This window comes from Quercus lobata, chromosome 5 (assembly GCF_001633185.2).
Source record: "Quercus lobata isolate SW786 chromosome 5, ValleyOak3.0 Primary Assembly, whole genome shotgun sequence".
Taxonomy (NCBI): domain Eukaryota; kingdom Viridiplantae; phylum Streptophyta; class Magnoliopsida; order Fagales; family Fagaceae; genus Quercus; species Quercus lobata.
Window position 1 is genome coordinate 11807241 of NC_044908.1, and position 13938 is coordinate 11821178.

Consider the following 13938-nt stretch of genomic DNA (forward strand, 5'->3'; position numbering starts at 1 on the left):
AAACTTATTATTGAAAATACTGCAGATAAAAGTGAAAGTTAATTGAAATAGTACAACGGGGCTCATGAATAGTACCAAAAAGTGCAATGATGCCCATGAATAGTAGCAAAAATAAGCTGAATAGTAAAATAATTTTAATTTTTCATTGGTATCCAAACACACACGTTATCACCAAAGTTTGCTAAACACCCCAAACACTAAAACTTTTTATCGTCAAAACTCAACAATTATAATTATAATTTCCTATGTCAATACCAAAAGGACCTAAACAAGACCAAACAATGATATAATATCATTATTGCTACTGTACTAGGAGGAGTTTAAAAATAGTAACACGATTTGATAATAGTTTACACATGAAACAAAAATGAATAAGTACATAATTTATTAATCAAAGTGATTAAATGGATAAAAATGGTAGGACGTTTGATGTTGAAGTGGTGCCTGATTCTGAACATGAACTTTTTGAAACAGAAACGTCATTCCAAGGTCCCATTTCTTCATTTCCAACATATTCAAGTTCTTCAAAATTTGGTTGAACACGCGAATTTTTTTGAACTCCTTCCAACTCCATCATGATTTCTGTCATTGTAGGTCGCTTCTTTCCATTAAAGTGCAAACATCTTTTTGCAAGATTAGCAATTGTCATGATTTCATCTTTATTACCAACCTTACTAAATTGAGTATCAAGTATATCAAAAAGACGATTCTCTTTTAATGAATGAATGAAATATGTAGATAGATTCTGACCTTCTTGTGATCTTGTCGAAGAAACTGGTTTTTCTCCTGTTAAAAGCTCAACAAGGACCACTCCAAAACTATAAACATCACTTTTTTCTGTAAATTGGTTTGTTTGAAAGTATTCTGGATCCAAGTACCCAAAAGTACCATATATTAGTGTGGTTACATGAGTTTGGTCAATGGCTACTGATCTTGAAGTGCCAAAGTCTGCTACTTTTGCCCTATATTTGTCATCAAGGAGTATGTTTGCGGATTTTATGTCTCGATGGTAAATGGGTAGTGAAGCTGCTGAGTGTAAGTACGATAGAGCTCCCGCAATTTCAGTGGCAATTCTTAAGCGCGCATCCCATGTTAGTAATGGAAAATCTTCATTTTCATCGTGGAGATACTGAAAAAGTGTGCCGTTAGGAATGAATTCATAAACTAGCAAAGGAACTTCTGTCTCTAAACAACACCCAAGTAGTTTAACCACATTTCTATGATTGATCTGTGAAAGAATGATAATCTCATTAATGAATTGTTCAAGATTTCCCTCATCCACTATGTTGCACTTTTTAATTGCCACAATTCTTCCATCAGTTAACATTCCTTTATAAACTGTACCTTGTCCACCCTTACCAAGTATTCTGTTTTCATTAAAACGATCTGTCGCATTTTCCAACTCCTTTGAATTGAATAATTTTGCCTTTTGAACATTGTTTTCCTTTGAAAATAATTGTTGTTGTAATAACAAACCACCATTCCTTTTGAAGAATTTTTGTTTGAGCTGGATTTTGTTTCCTTTCTTTATCACTTTGTATAACCACCAAGTAACAAGGAGTAGAAACAATACCCCAAAGCTTGTACAAATAACTGCATACATCAAGAAAATAAAAAAGAAATATCACATCAACATAATAAATTTTTTTAGGTTAGAAATATCAGGATTATATAAAAATATTTATAAGTGTAAAATGGATTTGAACATAATTACGATAAATTAGAAACTTCTTTCCCATTCTAGGTTACTAACTTTAGTTTTTTTTTTTTTTTTTTTTTTACATTAATATGTTCTCACAATATGCACCGCCTAAATAAGTGTTAGCTTCTAATTAATTTCTTAGGAAAAAGGAAATTTACTATTAGGTACTTGAATTTTCAGGTAACATTTTAATGGTGTACTGTGTTTTTATTAAATGACAAGGACTTGAGCTTGGGATATTATTTCGCCAACAAAAATGTCTCTCTTATTTAATTTTACAACGTGTCCCTGGGCAGTGGGCAGTTCTGCCTTAAATGAGCTTAAACACCTAATTGAAAAAGTCTTACAAAACTATTTTCTAAAAAACAAAATATTTGTATCCTAGTTTGGCTTACCGTCACTAGACATTCAGTTAGTTTCTCCTTGAAATAAAATGATGTGATAGTATGTTTTAAGCTCCACCTTTTGTTTATTTAATGAGTGGTGTGGCAATTTCTGATTAAGAAAAAAAAAATATCCAGCTAAAAAATTACTTGAGGTAAGCCAAACCATTGAATGCTAGTGCTCATCACTAAAATCAGCCTTCACTATTTCTTGGGGTTAACCAAAGTCCTTCACTCATTTCTCCTTTACTTTCTTCCAATATTTAATATATAGAAAATACTAGGAACACAACTTTTGCCATAACTTACTCATGTGAAAAATTGTGAGTAGTAGAGTAAAAGTGGTGGGTCTACAACTCTACAACTTACGATTTGTCACATAAATAAGTTGTGGCAAAAGTTATAGTCCTAAGCAAGTTGTGGCAAAAGTTCTAATCTCTTAGGCCCTTACTCGTGAATAATGAAGGAAAAAGATGAGGTTGTCCTCTCTTAATAGTGAAGTGTACCACTTTAGAGAGAATATTTATCTTTTGGGCAAGACTTAAATACAATATTTAGGTGTTATTCCTTAGGTTTCCCTTTTAAGATTCTGCCATATGAATTTTTGAACATAGGATGAAAGTGTATTTTTTAGTTAAGTAATCACATGACTGAATCTTAAAAAAGAAACCTAAGAAACAACACCTAAGGTACTGTATCTAAGCTTTGTCCTTATCTTTTCTAGATAGATTTTTAATCTTTGTGGAAAAATAATAAAATATAGAAGAGTACTGAGTAATGCAATTCAGCTAATAATAGTCTAAAACTATCAAGTTATACGAGGTATGATCGTATCTTTTGGTGATAGACTGCCTAGAGCACAAAAATTAAAAGCTAATTGACTTTTTATGCGCTTCATTTAGTAAAGTAAAATGTATGAAATATATATATATATATATATATATATATATATTTTAAAAAAGTTGTTTCCATGATATAGCTCGGAAAGGAAGGATCAAGTCATTCCCGGCCTGTCATGATCTATTGAGTGAAGAAAAACCAATAAACTAAGGTTGCATTTGGCAATATGTAAAATATTTTCCAAGTGTAAAATATTTTTAGGTGAAAATATTTTTCAAAAAGGAAAAAATTTTCATGTGTTTGGTTGCATTCCAAAAAATGCTTTGGAAACTATTTTATGGTGTTTGGCTGTATTCTTGAAAATACTCTAGAAAACACATTTTCTCAGGATCCAAACAAATATTATTATAGAAAATCTCAATATATAAACACAAAATGAAACAAAAATCAAAATCACATGAGAGAGAGAGAGAGAGAGAGAGAGAGAGAGAGAGAGAGAGATCGGTTCATAGGTGACTTGGTAGTGGTGACAGTAGTGGCAACATGGACACGGTGGGTTGATCTAAAAGTTACGGCTTGATGTAGGTGTGGGTTGCCCACGGTAGTTCGATCTAGGACTGGATTGTTCACACGATGGTTAAATCGACTCAAGGGTAGGTTGCTCACGGTGGTTCCATGGGCTTCGGGGTGGGTTGTTCACTGGGTCGACACAATGGTCCGATCCATTTTCCAATGGCTCCTACTCTCTCCATGCTCCATTGTAAGTGTTCTCCTCTCTTCTCTCTCTCTCTCTCTTGGTTCGGGTAGAAGAGGAAAGTGGGTGTAAATGGTTTGAAGGTAAATTAGAAGTGTAATTTATTTTACATCTCAAGGGTTGATATTTTACAGTCAATGGAAAGGATTTTTCATTTGATTGAGTTTTTTGGCCAACCCAAACACTCATCATAGTGTAAAATATTTTTCGTATTCTTTTTACACCAAAAAAAAAAAACACAGCCTAAAAGTAAAAATTTATTTTCCAAGTAAAAAGGAGAGGTAAGATGGAATGCATTTTCCCTAGGATGAAACACAAAATACTTCTAAGAGAATTAAATGATAATTAGAATTATAAACACTATATTTGTTAGAATTATGTTGTTAAAAGATTAAATTTATGATTTTTTTTTTATACAGTTTAGGTTTTTGGAATAGTCAGTAACCTATCATTATATTAGAACATAAAGTATTAAATGATTAAATTTATCATTTTCAAATATTTTTGCACAATTGATAGCGGTAGATGTAACGGACCATGTGCTACAGCACGTTTCAGCACCTCTTTGTCACATAACCATGATCTTATTATTTTTTACTTTTTTTCATTTTCCAAATTTAATGAGCATACAGACATACCTATAATGGCTATCTTTGTTCGAGTCTTTCGCCCGTCGCAATTGTAACTGCCTTCCATATTCACACAAGCTGACTTGTTGAGACATCCATTATTGTCTTTCTCGCATTCATTTATATCTGACAGGAACAGAATAACATGCAAATTTATAAATTCATTAATTTTTGTGTGCATTTGGTACTAATGGAATTTTGATACAACATACATATCTTTGCATTCATCTATATGATATCTAATGGAATTTTGATAGAAAAATTAATAAATTCATTAAAATTTTGGACACTTCGGCGCTCACTCATATAGGCAAAAGAGGTTTCAAAGGTTCTAAGCATCAGACGTTCTTCAAGATTGATTTGGGTTAAATCCAAGGTGATTAATAAATCTGAAACAGCTTTATTACTATCATTGTCTTGGTTCTTAAGCATCCTTACTCAGGGTCGGAACCACTCACCCCCGGGGCAAGGTAAAAATCCTTTTATAGGGTCTGTTTAGATATCGCTTATTGTTGAAAACAAAAAAATGAAAATACTATAGTAAAATAATTTTTAAATGTGTGAATAGTATCATGTGATCCAGTTTTTTTTTTTTTAAGTTGCTGAATGAAGGTACTTGTGAGTCTCATGAATGGTGCACAGGACTCACATAAAAAAACGCTTCCTTTGGGAAACACGCAAAATGCACATCCCAAATGGAGGCATAGTATGTAAAATATTGAGCATTTTGAAGATTTAGCTTATAAAAATTGGAGTTGGCTCTCCAAATATTTGAGTTAGTGCAATGGTGCTCTTGAAAAAATATGTTTTGCATCATATAAGTTAAGAGGTGTAACAAATTGGACCATGTAATTTCACAACTAATAAATTTAATGTTGGAATTTTAAAAAGGAAGAAAGTATACCCTATAGTTTCAAAAGTAACAAATTAAATCCTGAGATTTCAAAAAATAACATTTGATTTGCTACTTTTTGGAACCCTCAAGATTATCATGACTAAAATGTTAGTATCACAACTCGGCCATCCAAACAAAAATTCATGGTTTTGCTACTATACTTACTCCAACAAGGGGAAAACATAAGCAGACAACAAACTTAAACAGAAACCACCAAGTGAACATTATGGCTCAATCAAAAACTAAAAATAAAAACTAAAAGGTGGTCTGAGCCAATCATAAGTGAATGGCGATCAACTCATAATTGCTTTAGTTTTCAAGCTTGGTGGTAGAATGAAAATGTTACTTAAGCAAGGGCCTAAGAGGCTAAGACACCTAGAGGTTTAAATAAAGAACTAAAAGAGGGGTAAATTACAACAACTACCCTTGAGATGTGGTAGGTTTGTATAAATGCGATAGTTAATATGGATTGTGAGTTGTTTGTTGATTTAGAAGTTTTTAACTTTCTCAAAAAAAAAAATAAAAAAAAAATAAAAATTGAATTTTTGTGGATCAAATAATTTGGTTTTGTTTGGTTGGTGAGAAGTTATAGAAAATTTTGGCTAAATTTTTACTTTTGACATTTTTTGGATGAATCCACTTTTATGAATAGTTTTAAAAAAACAATTTGGAATTTATAATTCAAGAAATGAAGTTAATGGAAAAATTTGGACTGAGAAATGAAAGAATGCTTAAATTAAATAAATTTGAAATTTAGAGGACTTAATCGAAAAAAAAAAAAGAAAAAAAAAAGGTAAAGTTAGAGGATTGAAATGAATTTTGGTCAAATTTAGATTTAGCATTTTTGATTATATAGGAAAATTATTACATATAATTGGAAATTTGCATTTTATCCTATTATATATTAGATTATTACATATAATGGGAAATGTAAAGTTTATGAAATTTTTTACATTAGAAGTAAAGTATAAATATTTAAAGATGCAATTAACATATTTGATATTTTGTTTCTCCAAAAAAAAAAAAAAAAAAAATTGACATTTTAAGATTGTGTTGCTAGTAATTAGTGTTGTAAAGTCAAGCTAAGATTTACCGAGTGTTAAAGTTTAGGATTGTTCATTCAATTTGTTGAATATTGCCTCATATTCCTAATTAGTTTTAATTTGAGTTTTCTTGATAAAGAAGTAGTTGGGAATTTCTTGTCCATTAAGGAATAAGATTGAAGTCTTATAAATATATGCTTTTGCAAAGGGTTTGATGGCTTTTTCCTAAGGTTCCTTCCATGTGGGGAGATGAGAAAGTCTCCTAGAAAAACATGATTGGGTTTCTTTGGAGAATAGTTTGGTAGAATTTTTTTTTTTCATAATAGTTTGGTAGATTATGAGGTTGAAAGATTACTCTCTGTTATGTATTGAGAGTTTGTTTGTTATGTGTGGGAGAGAATTTTGGTTGTATTGGGGATTTCAGATTGCGAGTTTGAGTTTGTAAGAGGTTTTGTTTGTGTATTTGTGAGATTTGTGAGTTTTTGTGTATGTGTGTGTGTGTTTGTTGATTAATGTTGTTGTAATGCATATGGTTGATATTAGATATTGTTGGTTGGTGTTGCCTGTGAATGTAGGCATGTAGTTGGCTAAACCACATTAATATTCCTATCTTGTGTGGATGTTTTATTTTCTTGTTCATGTGCATGTGTTTTTGCTAGCCTCAATTTATAATAATTAATGTTAAAGCTTCTTTTGTTGCACAACAATTGTGTCTCATTGTCAAACTATATTACATATTCAAGTTTAGTTTATTTTATTGTTAAACAGACTCAAGCTTGTTCCTGAATAATTGAATTGGTTCATTTTTATTTTTTATATAGAGTTAACTTCGCAACTAAAATTTTTCATCTTGTAATAAATTTATGCTAGTAATTTATAACTAAAAAGGGTTGAAGTTATATAATTTCAGTTTATTATAGAGAATGGTTTTTGTTTATGAACTTATAAGAAGTAGATTTACCAACATTGAAATGTTAAAAATTATATAATTTTATTACGAAATGTGATATTTATATCTTATCAATAAATTAGTAATACTTTGAAATTTTATGAATTTATATATGTATACATATAAAAAAAAAAATTATATTACTTAAATCAAGTCAAATATTCATAAGCTTGTTCACATATATATTATTATGCAGGGACGGAGTTGTAGTTGGACGTGGGGGGAACCTTAGGAAAAGGTCATTTTCAAAGTTCAACCTCAGGGTTTAGTAAATTTAATTTTTATTTTTCATATTTATTTAACTTCGCAACTAAAATTTTTCACCCTGTAGTAAACTTATGCTAGTAATTTATAACTAAAAAGGGTTGAAGTTATATAATTTCAGTTTATTATAGAGAATGATTTTTGTTTATGAACTTATAAAAAATAGATTTATCAACCTTATATTGTCAAAAATTATATAATTTTATTACAAAATTGGATATTTATACCTTATCAATTAATTAGTAATACATTGAAATTTTATGAATTTATTTACTAACTCACACAATCCAATATAAAGTTTATATAAATATATTTTTATAAATGTATACATATAAACAAATAGTATTATATTACCTAAATCAAGTCAAATATTCACAAGTTTGTTCACATATATATTAATATTATTATGTTTGAGATTGACTCATTTAAAATATAGTCAAATCTAAAATTGAGTTTGAAATTTGAATCATTTGCTAAAATAAACATACATAAACAATGATTTTTCTTGAGTCAAGCTTGAGTTGTTGATGAACAACTTGATTCATTTACAGCTTTACCAAACACATGCCATTACAAATGGGCACTAAATTTTATTCTTAAGGATATAGGTGACGAAAATTGATTAAATTCGATTATTTTTGTGGGAGTATAGTAAGGCATATGTTTAAAGTATTGTTTTATTATTTTTATTTTTTTGATGAAAATGTTTAAAGTTTTGTTGTGAAAGATAAAAATACATACCAATTATAGAAAACTGTACTTCTGTTTTTTTTTTTTTTTTTAAAAAAGGTTCTGGCATCATACTGTAATAAAGTAATTATTAAATATGCTAACTATTTGATATATATACATCTAGTACACTAAATAAATAAATACAAAATTTTGTCAAATTGATAATTACAAAAATTGAGTACACTACAAATTTGAATGAAAATTTTGGAACTAGGTTATATATGTTAAGTTATTCATTTTATTATATTTCAATATAATAGCCTACTTGCCATATTACTTGTTACATACATACATACATACATACACACACACAAACATATACAAACACACACACACACACACACACACACATATATATATATAAAGAAGGAGACAATGTTTCCTTATTCTTTCCTGCACTTATTTTATCAAAAAGAAATTATTTATTATTTGAACAAGGTTTTCTCCAAACTAGTTTGGAGAGAAGGTTTTTAAACTCTTTAAACTCCTACTATATCCTTTATTGGATGTGAAATTTGAAAATCTAACTGTTAGATTGCATGCTCTTTATGTTCTTAACACACATATTATATTTCGTTCAAATCAGATGTTATTTACTATTCGATCAATAAACTTATTTTTTTACTCATAATTTTAGACTTAAAAACTTGAAATTTAAACATTTGATGATTAATGATATAACTATTGATCTTTGATTTTCTTAAAATTATTAAAGCATAGAGAATATAATAAGAACATGTAATCCAAAGGTTAGATATTCAAATTTCACATCTAATAAAAAGATATACGGGAAATTTGAAGAAAAACATTTTCCTTAATTATTATCTCATGTTATTATAATTTTAAATGATTTTATTTTTTATTTATTTTAAATCCATTAAATAGATTATACATGGCAATAAGATCTAATAATTCAAATTAGGAAAACATTATTAGATGAAAAAAATTCAAGATTATAATAAAACATGAAAATGCAAACATTTTTTTTTTTTTGGCTTCAAAATGAAGATGCTAACGGTTAATATAAATTATGAAACATGGAATTAAAAATATTAATTTTGATAATTTAATTGTTATATATAATGAAACATCTTAACAAAATAAGAATTTATACTTTGACAAAAAGTATTTAAATTTATTTAAATTAAACTATTTTTTTTGAGGAAATAAGTTAAACTATTTTGTATAAGTATAATAAATGAGATGTTTAATACATATTTAATACGTATAGTTATAAACAAAGTGTATTTTTTAAAATAATTTTTTATGGTAAATGAGATTTTATTAATAAATACGTATATACATATATACGTGTAACTTACATATAATACGCACTGTGACAAAGTCAAGAATTATTATTATTATTATTATTAAGGTCATGTTAACAGGCGTTCTTAAGACAATTGTTAATAAATCATTTCAACAAAGTTTTGACTTCACCTTTATGGGAAAAAAAAAAAAACTGTCAAAACATTAATTACTTTTTTTCTTTTCCTATTTAAAATGGTTTACTAACAAATGTTTTTAGGACATTTTTTAACATTTCCCTCATTTATTAATATATTACCAAACCTTTTTTTTTTTTTTTTTTATATGCTAATACCAAACTATTGCTATCAAAGATAAGTAAATAACTAATAAAGTAAAAAATATAAAAATAAATTTGGAGACTATTGATGTTAACAATCTTATTTTATTAGTAGTTAGTACTGCTCCACTACAGAATACACGTACTGACTTTTAATTTCTGATTGAACTACACCCACTGACTCATCACTTCCAAGCTCCAACAATTAATAAAATAATAATATAATTAACAATTTTATCATGAGTTTTATTAATGTATACTTTCAAGGCATGTGTTAGTAAATCATTTTTGAAATTTTTTTTTAGATGAAAGTAAAGAAGTGATTAAATTTTTTGACAATTTTTTCAATTTTTCATAAAAATTTCCTAAAATATATGATTAATGCATGTCCTAAGAGGTACATTAACTAGACCCTTTTATCAAAAAAGCTACTTTGTCCTTGGTAACTTTAGTACTTTACTAACAAAGAGAAACTTCAATTGAACACATGGTAGATTGAAGTAGGGGTTGCAAAATATGACACGACTCACAAACTCGACATGATTAACCCTTTTAAAAACAAGTTATGAGTTGAGGCTAAATAAATTCGGATCATATTCAAATCGACATGACTGATCCATTTATAAATGGGTCGTATTCATGTTCAATATATGAACCCGTTTGACCTGGTTAGTTTATAAAATGATTAGTTTTTGTTATTATTTGGACGATTAAGAGGTATTTGAGTTTTTTTTTTTTCCTTAATTTTTTTATTGTAATTTTTTGTTGTTGATAAGATTGTGATATTGTGCCTTTAAAAAAAAATTAAGAAAGATTGTGATATTGTGAATTTATTAAAACTATCTTGTTGCTTGTAGTAGCCTTGTATTTTGAAAGAGCTATGCTCGCTGGGCCAGATTCTTTTTTTCTTTTCTTTTTTGTTTGATTCATTCAAATCAAAATTTTGTTTTCGGTTTATTGTGGAACTATGTTAAGATCTAAGCACTGATATATACAGAGATGAACGTAGACCTCAAGAGTGATCTATGAGTTAAATTAGGCATGTAACTTAAAAACTATGGGAAAATTAAAGCGGTTGGTAATTGAAGTTTACCTCGACATCCCGTGTTAAGATATGGATTTCCTTCGTATCCATAACCGCAATAATACACGGCCCCGTAATCTGTAGAGCCCCGACGTACTTTCCGTCTATCTGCCTTGGTGAAATTTATGTCAGTAAAGTTAGACACTGTCCAATCCAGCACCACGGGAACACGTTCCAAAAGCAGCATTTCGTAAGAGAGATTTGTTATGTCTGAGTCAAACCATTCCTTTTCTGCTAGGAATGCATATTTGCATTTTTCGCTGCCATTATTTTTCTCATCTTTACTTTTGAAAGATACATTAAATACTTGAATCCCAGAAGGGACTGTGGTCTGGCAGCAGTTGAAGCCAGAACAGTTAGCTTCCTTGTCTATCTTGGGTTCACTATTGCAATCCGAATTGCAACCAACCAGCATAGGATCAATACCGGTCATCACGGCCATATTGTTGCAATCAACCGAAATAAATTTATTCCGATAGGATGAGAAGTAAAAAGGACCCCCTTTCATATTCACACCACCATTGCTCGGACCCGTACTTGTGCAATTCGAAGAAATAATAATTGGCATCTTGACTCGAACGATTCCTAGCTCAAGAGAAGAAAAAGAATCATCATCATTATTCGGATCTGGAAATTTGATTTCCAGCACCTCCATGTCTATGCTGGGAAGGAAGGCTCTAACCAAGCTGTCATTTCCAGTACTACAATTGATTTTGAACCAGTCGTTAAAGTAACAATCGGCTCTTATTCCAAACGGGTATGGAATACTAACATTTCCACATAAATATGTACAGCCCGGTTTCGCCATAGGTGGCGCTGCTGCTTCTGATAATCCATAGCTCAGAAGAAGTAAGAAAGTAATACGCATTGCAAATTGCACACCCATTTAATTTCCGTCTCTTGCAATCCAACAAAGCAAACCATATATACCCAGCGTTACAAGAGAAGTACAGCTACACAAGATATTCCAACTTGGACTTAATAAGTGGACAGAAACAATGCCGTAATAATATTCCAACTTGCAAGCCAAAATTGTTGTCCATGGAATTTTCTTCAGAGTTAAATGTTAAGCTGCCATAAAATAGACAACAGGTGGCTGTGAAAGCAATTGATGCAACGTCTAACACTCCCAAATAAAAGAAGGCCCTACTTGTATATAATTCACACACACGTATATATTAATTAGGTGAAAACACTATTTTGGTCCCTACATTTTGAGGTCACAGTCAATTTAGTCCCTATATTTTGATAGCAGTCAATTTGGTCCTTGTTATTTTCAACTTGTAGTTAATTTGATCTCTACTATGAAGTCACAAATGAAAAATGCTTATATGGCAAATGGCATCTACACATGGCACATTGAAGCTAATGTGGAAAAATAAAATGATATTAAGTTTTTTAAATAGATTTTTAAAATGCCATGTCAGCATTTAAATTTAAAAATAAAAACAATTTTTTTATTAATCAATTTTAAAGAAAGAAGGAAAAGATTAAAAAAAAATCTCAGCCCCAAATCCAATACCTAACATCAAGAACAAGATCCTCAACAAAAAAAATTGCAAAACCAATCTCAATACCCATAGTCTCATCCCCAAACCCTAACCCACAAACCATAGTCAACAATCTCTATACCCACATTGACCGAACTTCCTCAGCTCCTCCTTAGATGACATCAAGCTTTTAGTTGGGTTCCTCCATCTCGGTCACTGCCACCGCCCCTTGCCACTACCGCCTTTGATAATGGTTCCCCTCCTTAAGACCTTTTTGCTCTTGGCTCCATGGCCGAGGCCAAGGCCGACATGACACTATCTCTCTCTTGCTCTTGGTTCTTGTGTTAATGGTGGCTTGGTTGGGTACATGGGGTGGGGGGCTTCATAGTTTAGCTGAGACTGGGTTTTTTTGGGTTGTTTTGAGGATGGTCCAATTCGTGCAATGATGGTTGTACGTTAGATCTTAATTCCAAAATATTAGGTGATACATTCATGGATTGGTCATGGTTATGGGTAGGGGCATTGAGTGAGGTTTGGATAGTTTCATGTGTATCTTCTTCAAAACTAATGATTGATGATCTTGACTTTTGCCTTGGTTCAACGGGGTATATTTTGGTACTTCCATTAAGAATTGATTTCCATGGAGAGCATTGACTGGGTTCCTTTTCAAGGGAAACGCATCTCATATTTGTAACAAATAAGAATCAAAAATCTTGTTTCAATTTTTGTTTCATTTGTAGAAACAAATAACAATTAGAATGAAACCAACTTTCTCCATCAGCGTTTTTCTTCCTTCCAAGTTTGGTTACCGAGAGTCATTGCTAGCAAATGAAAATTTACTAGATTTTGTGTGTTTAAAATTTCAATTTCTTATTAGCTTTTTTTGATCCAGATGTTTCTCAATTGTACGGAGGTGAAATGTTGTAGAATGTATTTATGAATTGAAGGTTTTAAGATAGAAAAATCAAGAAAGTGTTTTTGTATTTGATTGTCAATAAAGTACGAGAAAATGTAAGAAAAATTTGTAATGTTGTATTGTTGTTAGTTGCTAATTTTTTTCATGGGAGCTAGTTTTTTTAAATCTTTCTTTAAATTTAGAAACCAATTTTTTTTTTTTTTTTTAAATTGAGCTTTAAAAAAAAATACAATGCTGATGTGGCATTTTAAAAATCTATTTAAAAAAATTAATATTATTTTATTTTGCCATGTCAGCTTCAATGTGCCATGTGTACACACCGTTTACCATGTAAGCATTTTCCGTTAGTGACTTAATGGTAATGACCAAATTAAATACAAGTTGAAAATAACAAGGATCAAATTGACTGCTATCAAAATGTAGGGACTAAATTGACTATGACCCAAAAATTTAGAGGCCAAAATAATGTTTTCACCTATTAATTAAGAAAAAAAAAATTAGGTGCTTTTATTGTTCAATAAAATGCCATAAAAAGACCTCATTATATCCTTAAATTCATACAACACGACTGCACTACAAACTATCCATAGCATATTATCACTATAGCACATCACTGTCACATGGCCCACCAATCATTAAAGTAACAATTGACTATTATTCCAAACGAGT

At 30.0% G+C, this 13938-nt stretch overlaps 1 protein-coding gene across 1 annotated transcript; it reads right to left on the reverse strand.

Annotated features, from left to right (window-relative positions):
- Positions 1 to 271: 271 nt before the first annotated feature.
- On the reverse strand, positions 272 to 11833 carry LOC115989089 (wall-associated receptor kinase-like 10). The gene is made up of 3 exons (XM_031112754.1): positions 10873 to 11833; positions 4318 to 4434; positions 272 to 1593 (listed from the first exon to the last, which is right to left on the reverse strand). The coding sequence occupies exons 1-3, from the start codon at positions 11747 to 11749 to the stop codon at positions 401 to 403; spliced, it is 2187 nt and encodes a 728-aa protein (XP_030968614.1). The 5' UTR covers positions 11750 to 11833; the 3' UTR covers positions 272 to 400.
- Positions 11834 to 13938: the final 2105 nt, after the last annotated feature.

Bases quoted from the DNA above. Each gene is read 5' to 3' on its own strand.
- LOC115989089 (XM_031112754.1), bottom strand. From the start codon at position 11,749: ATGGGTGTGCAATTTGCAATGCGTATTACTTTCTTACTTCTTCTGAGC. The intron at 4,435-10,872 runs GTAAACTTCAAT...TGTTCCTGTCAG, and splicing joins TCTTAACACGGGATGTCGAG to ATATAAATGAATGCGAGAAA. The intron at 1,594-4,317 runs GTATGTCTGTAT...TGATGTATGCAG, and splicing joins AACAAAGATAGCCATTATAG to TTATTTGTACAAGCTTTGGG.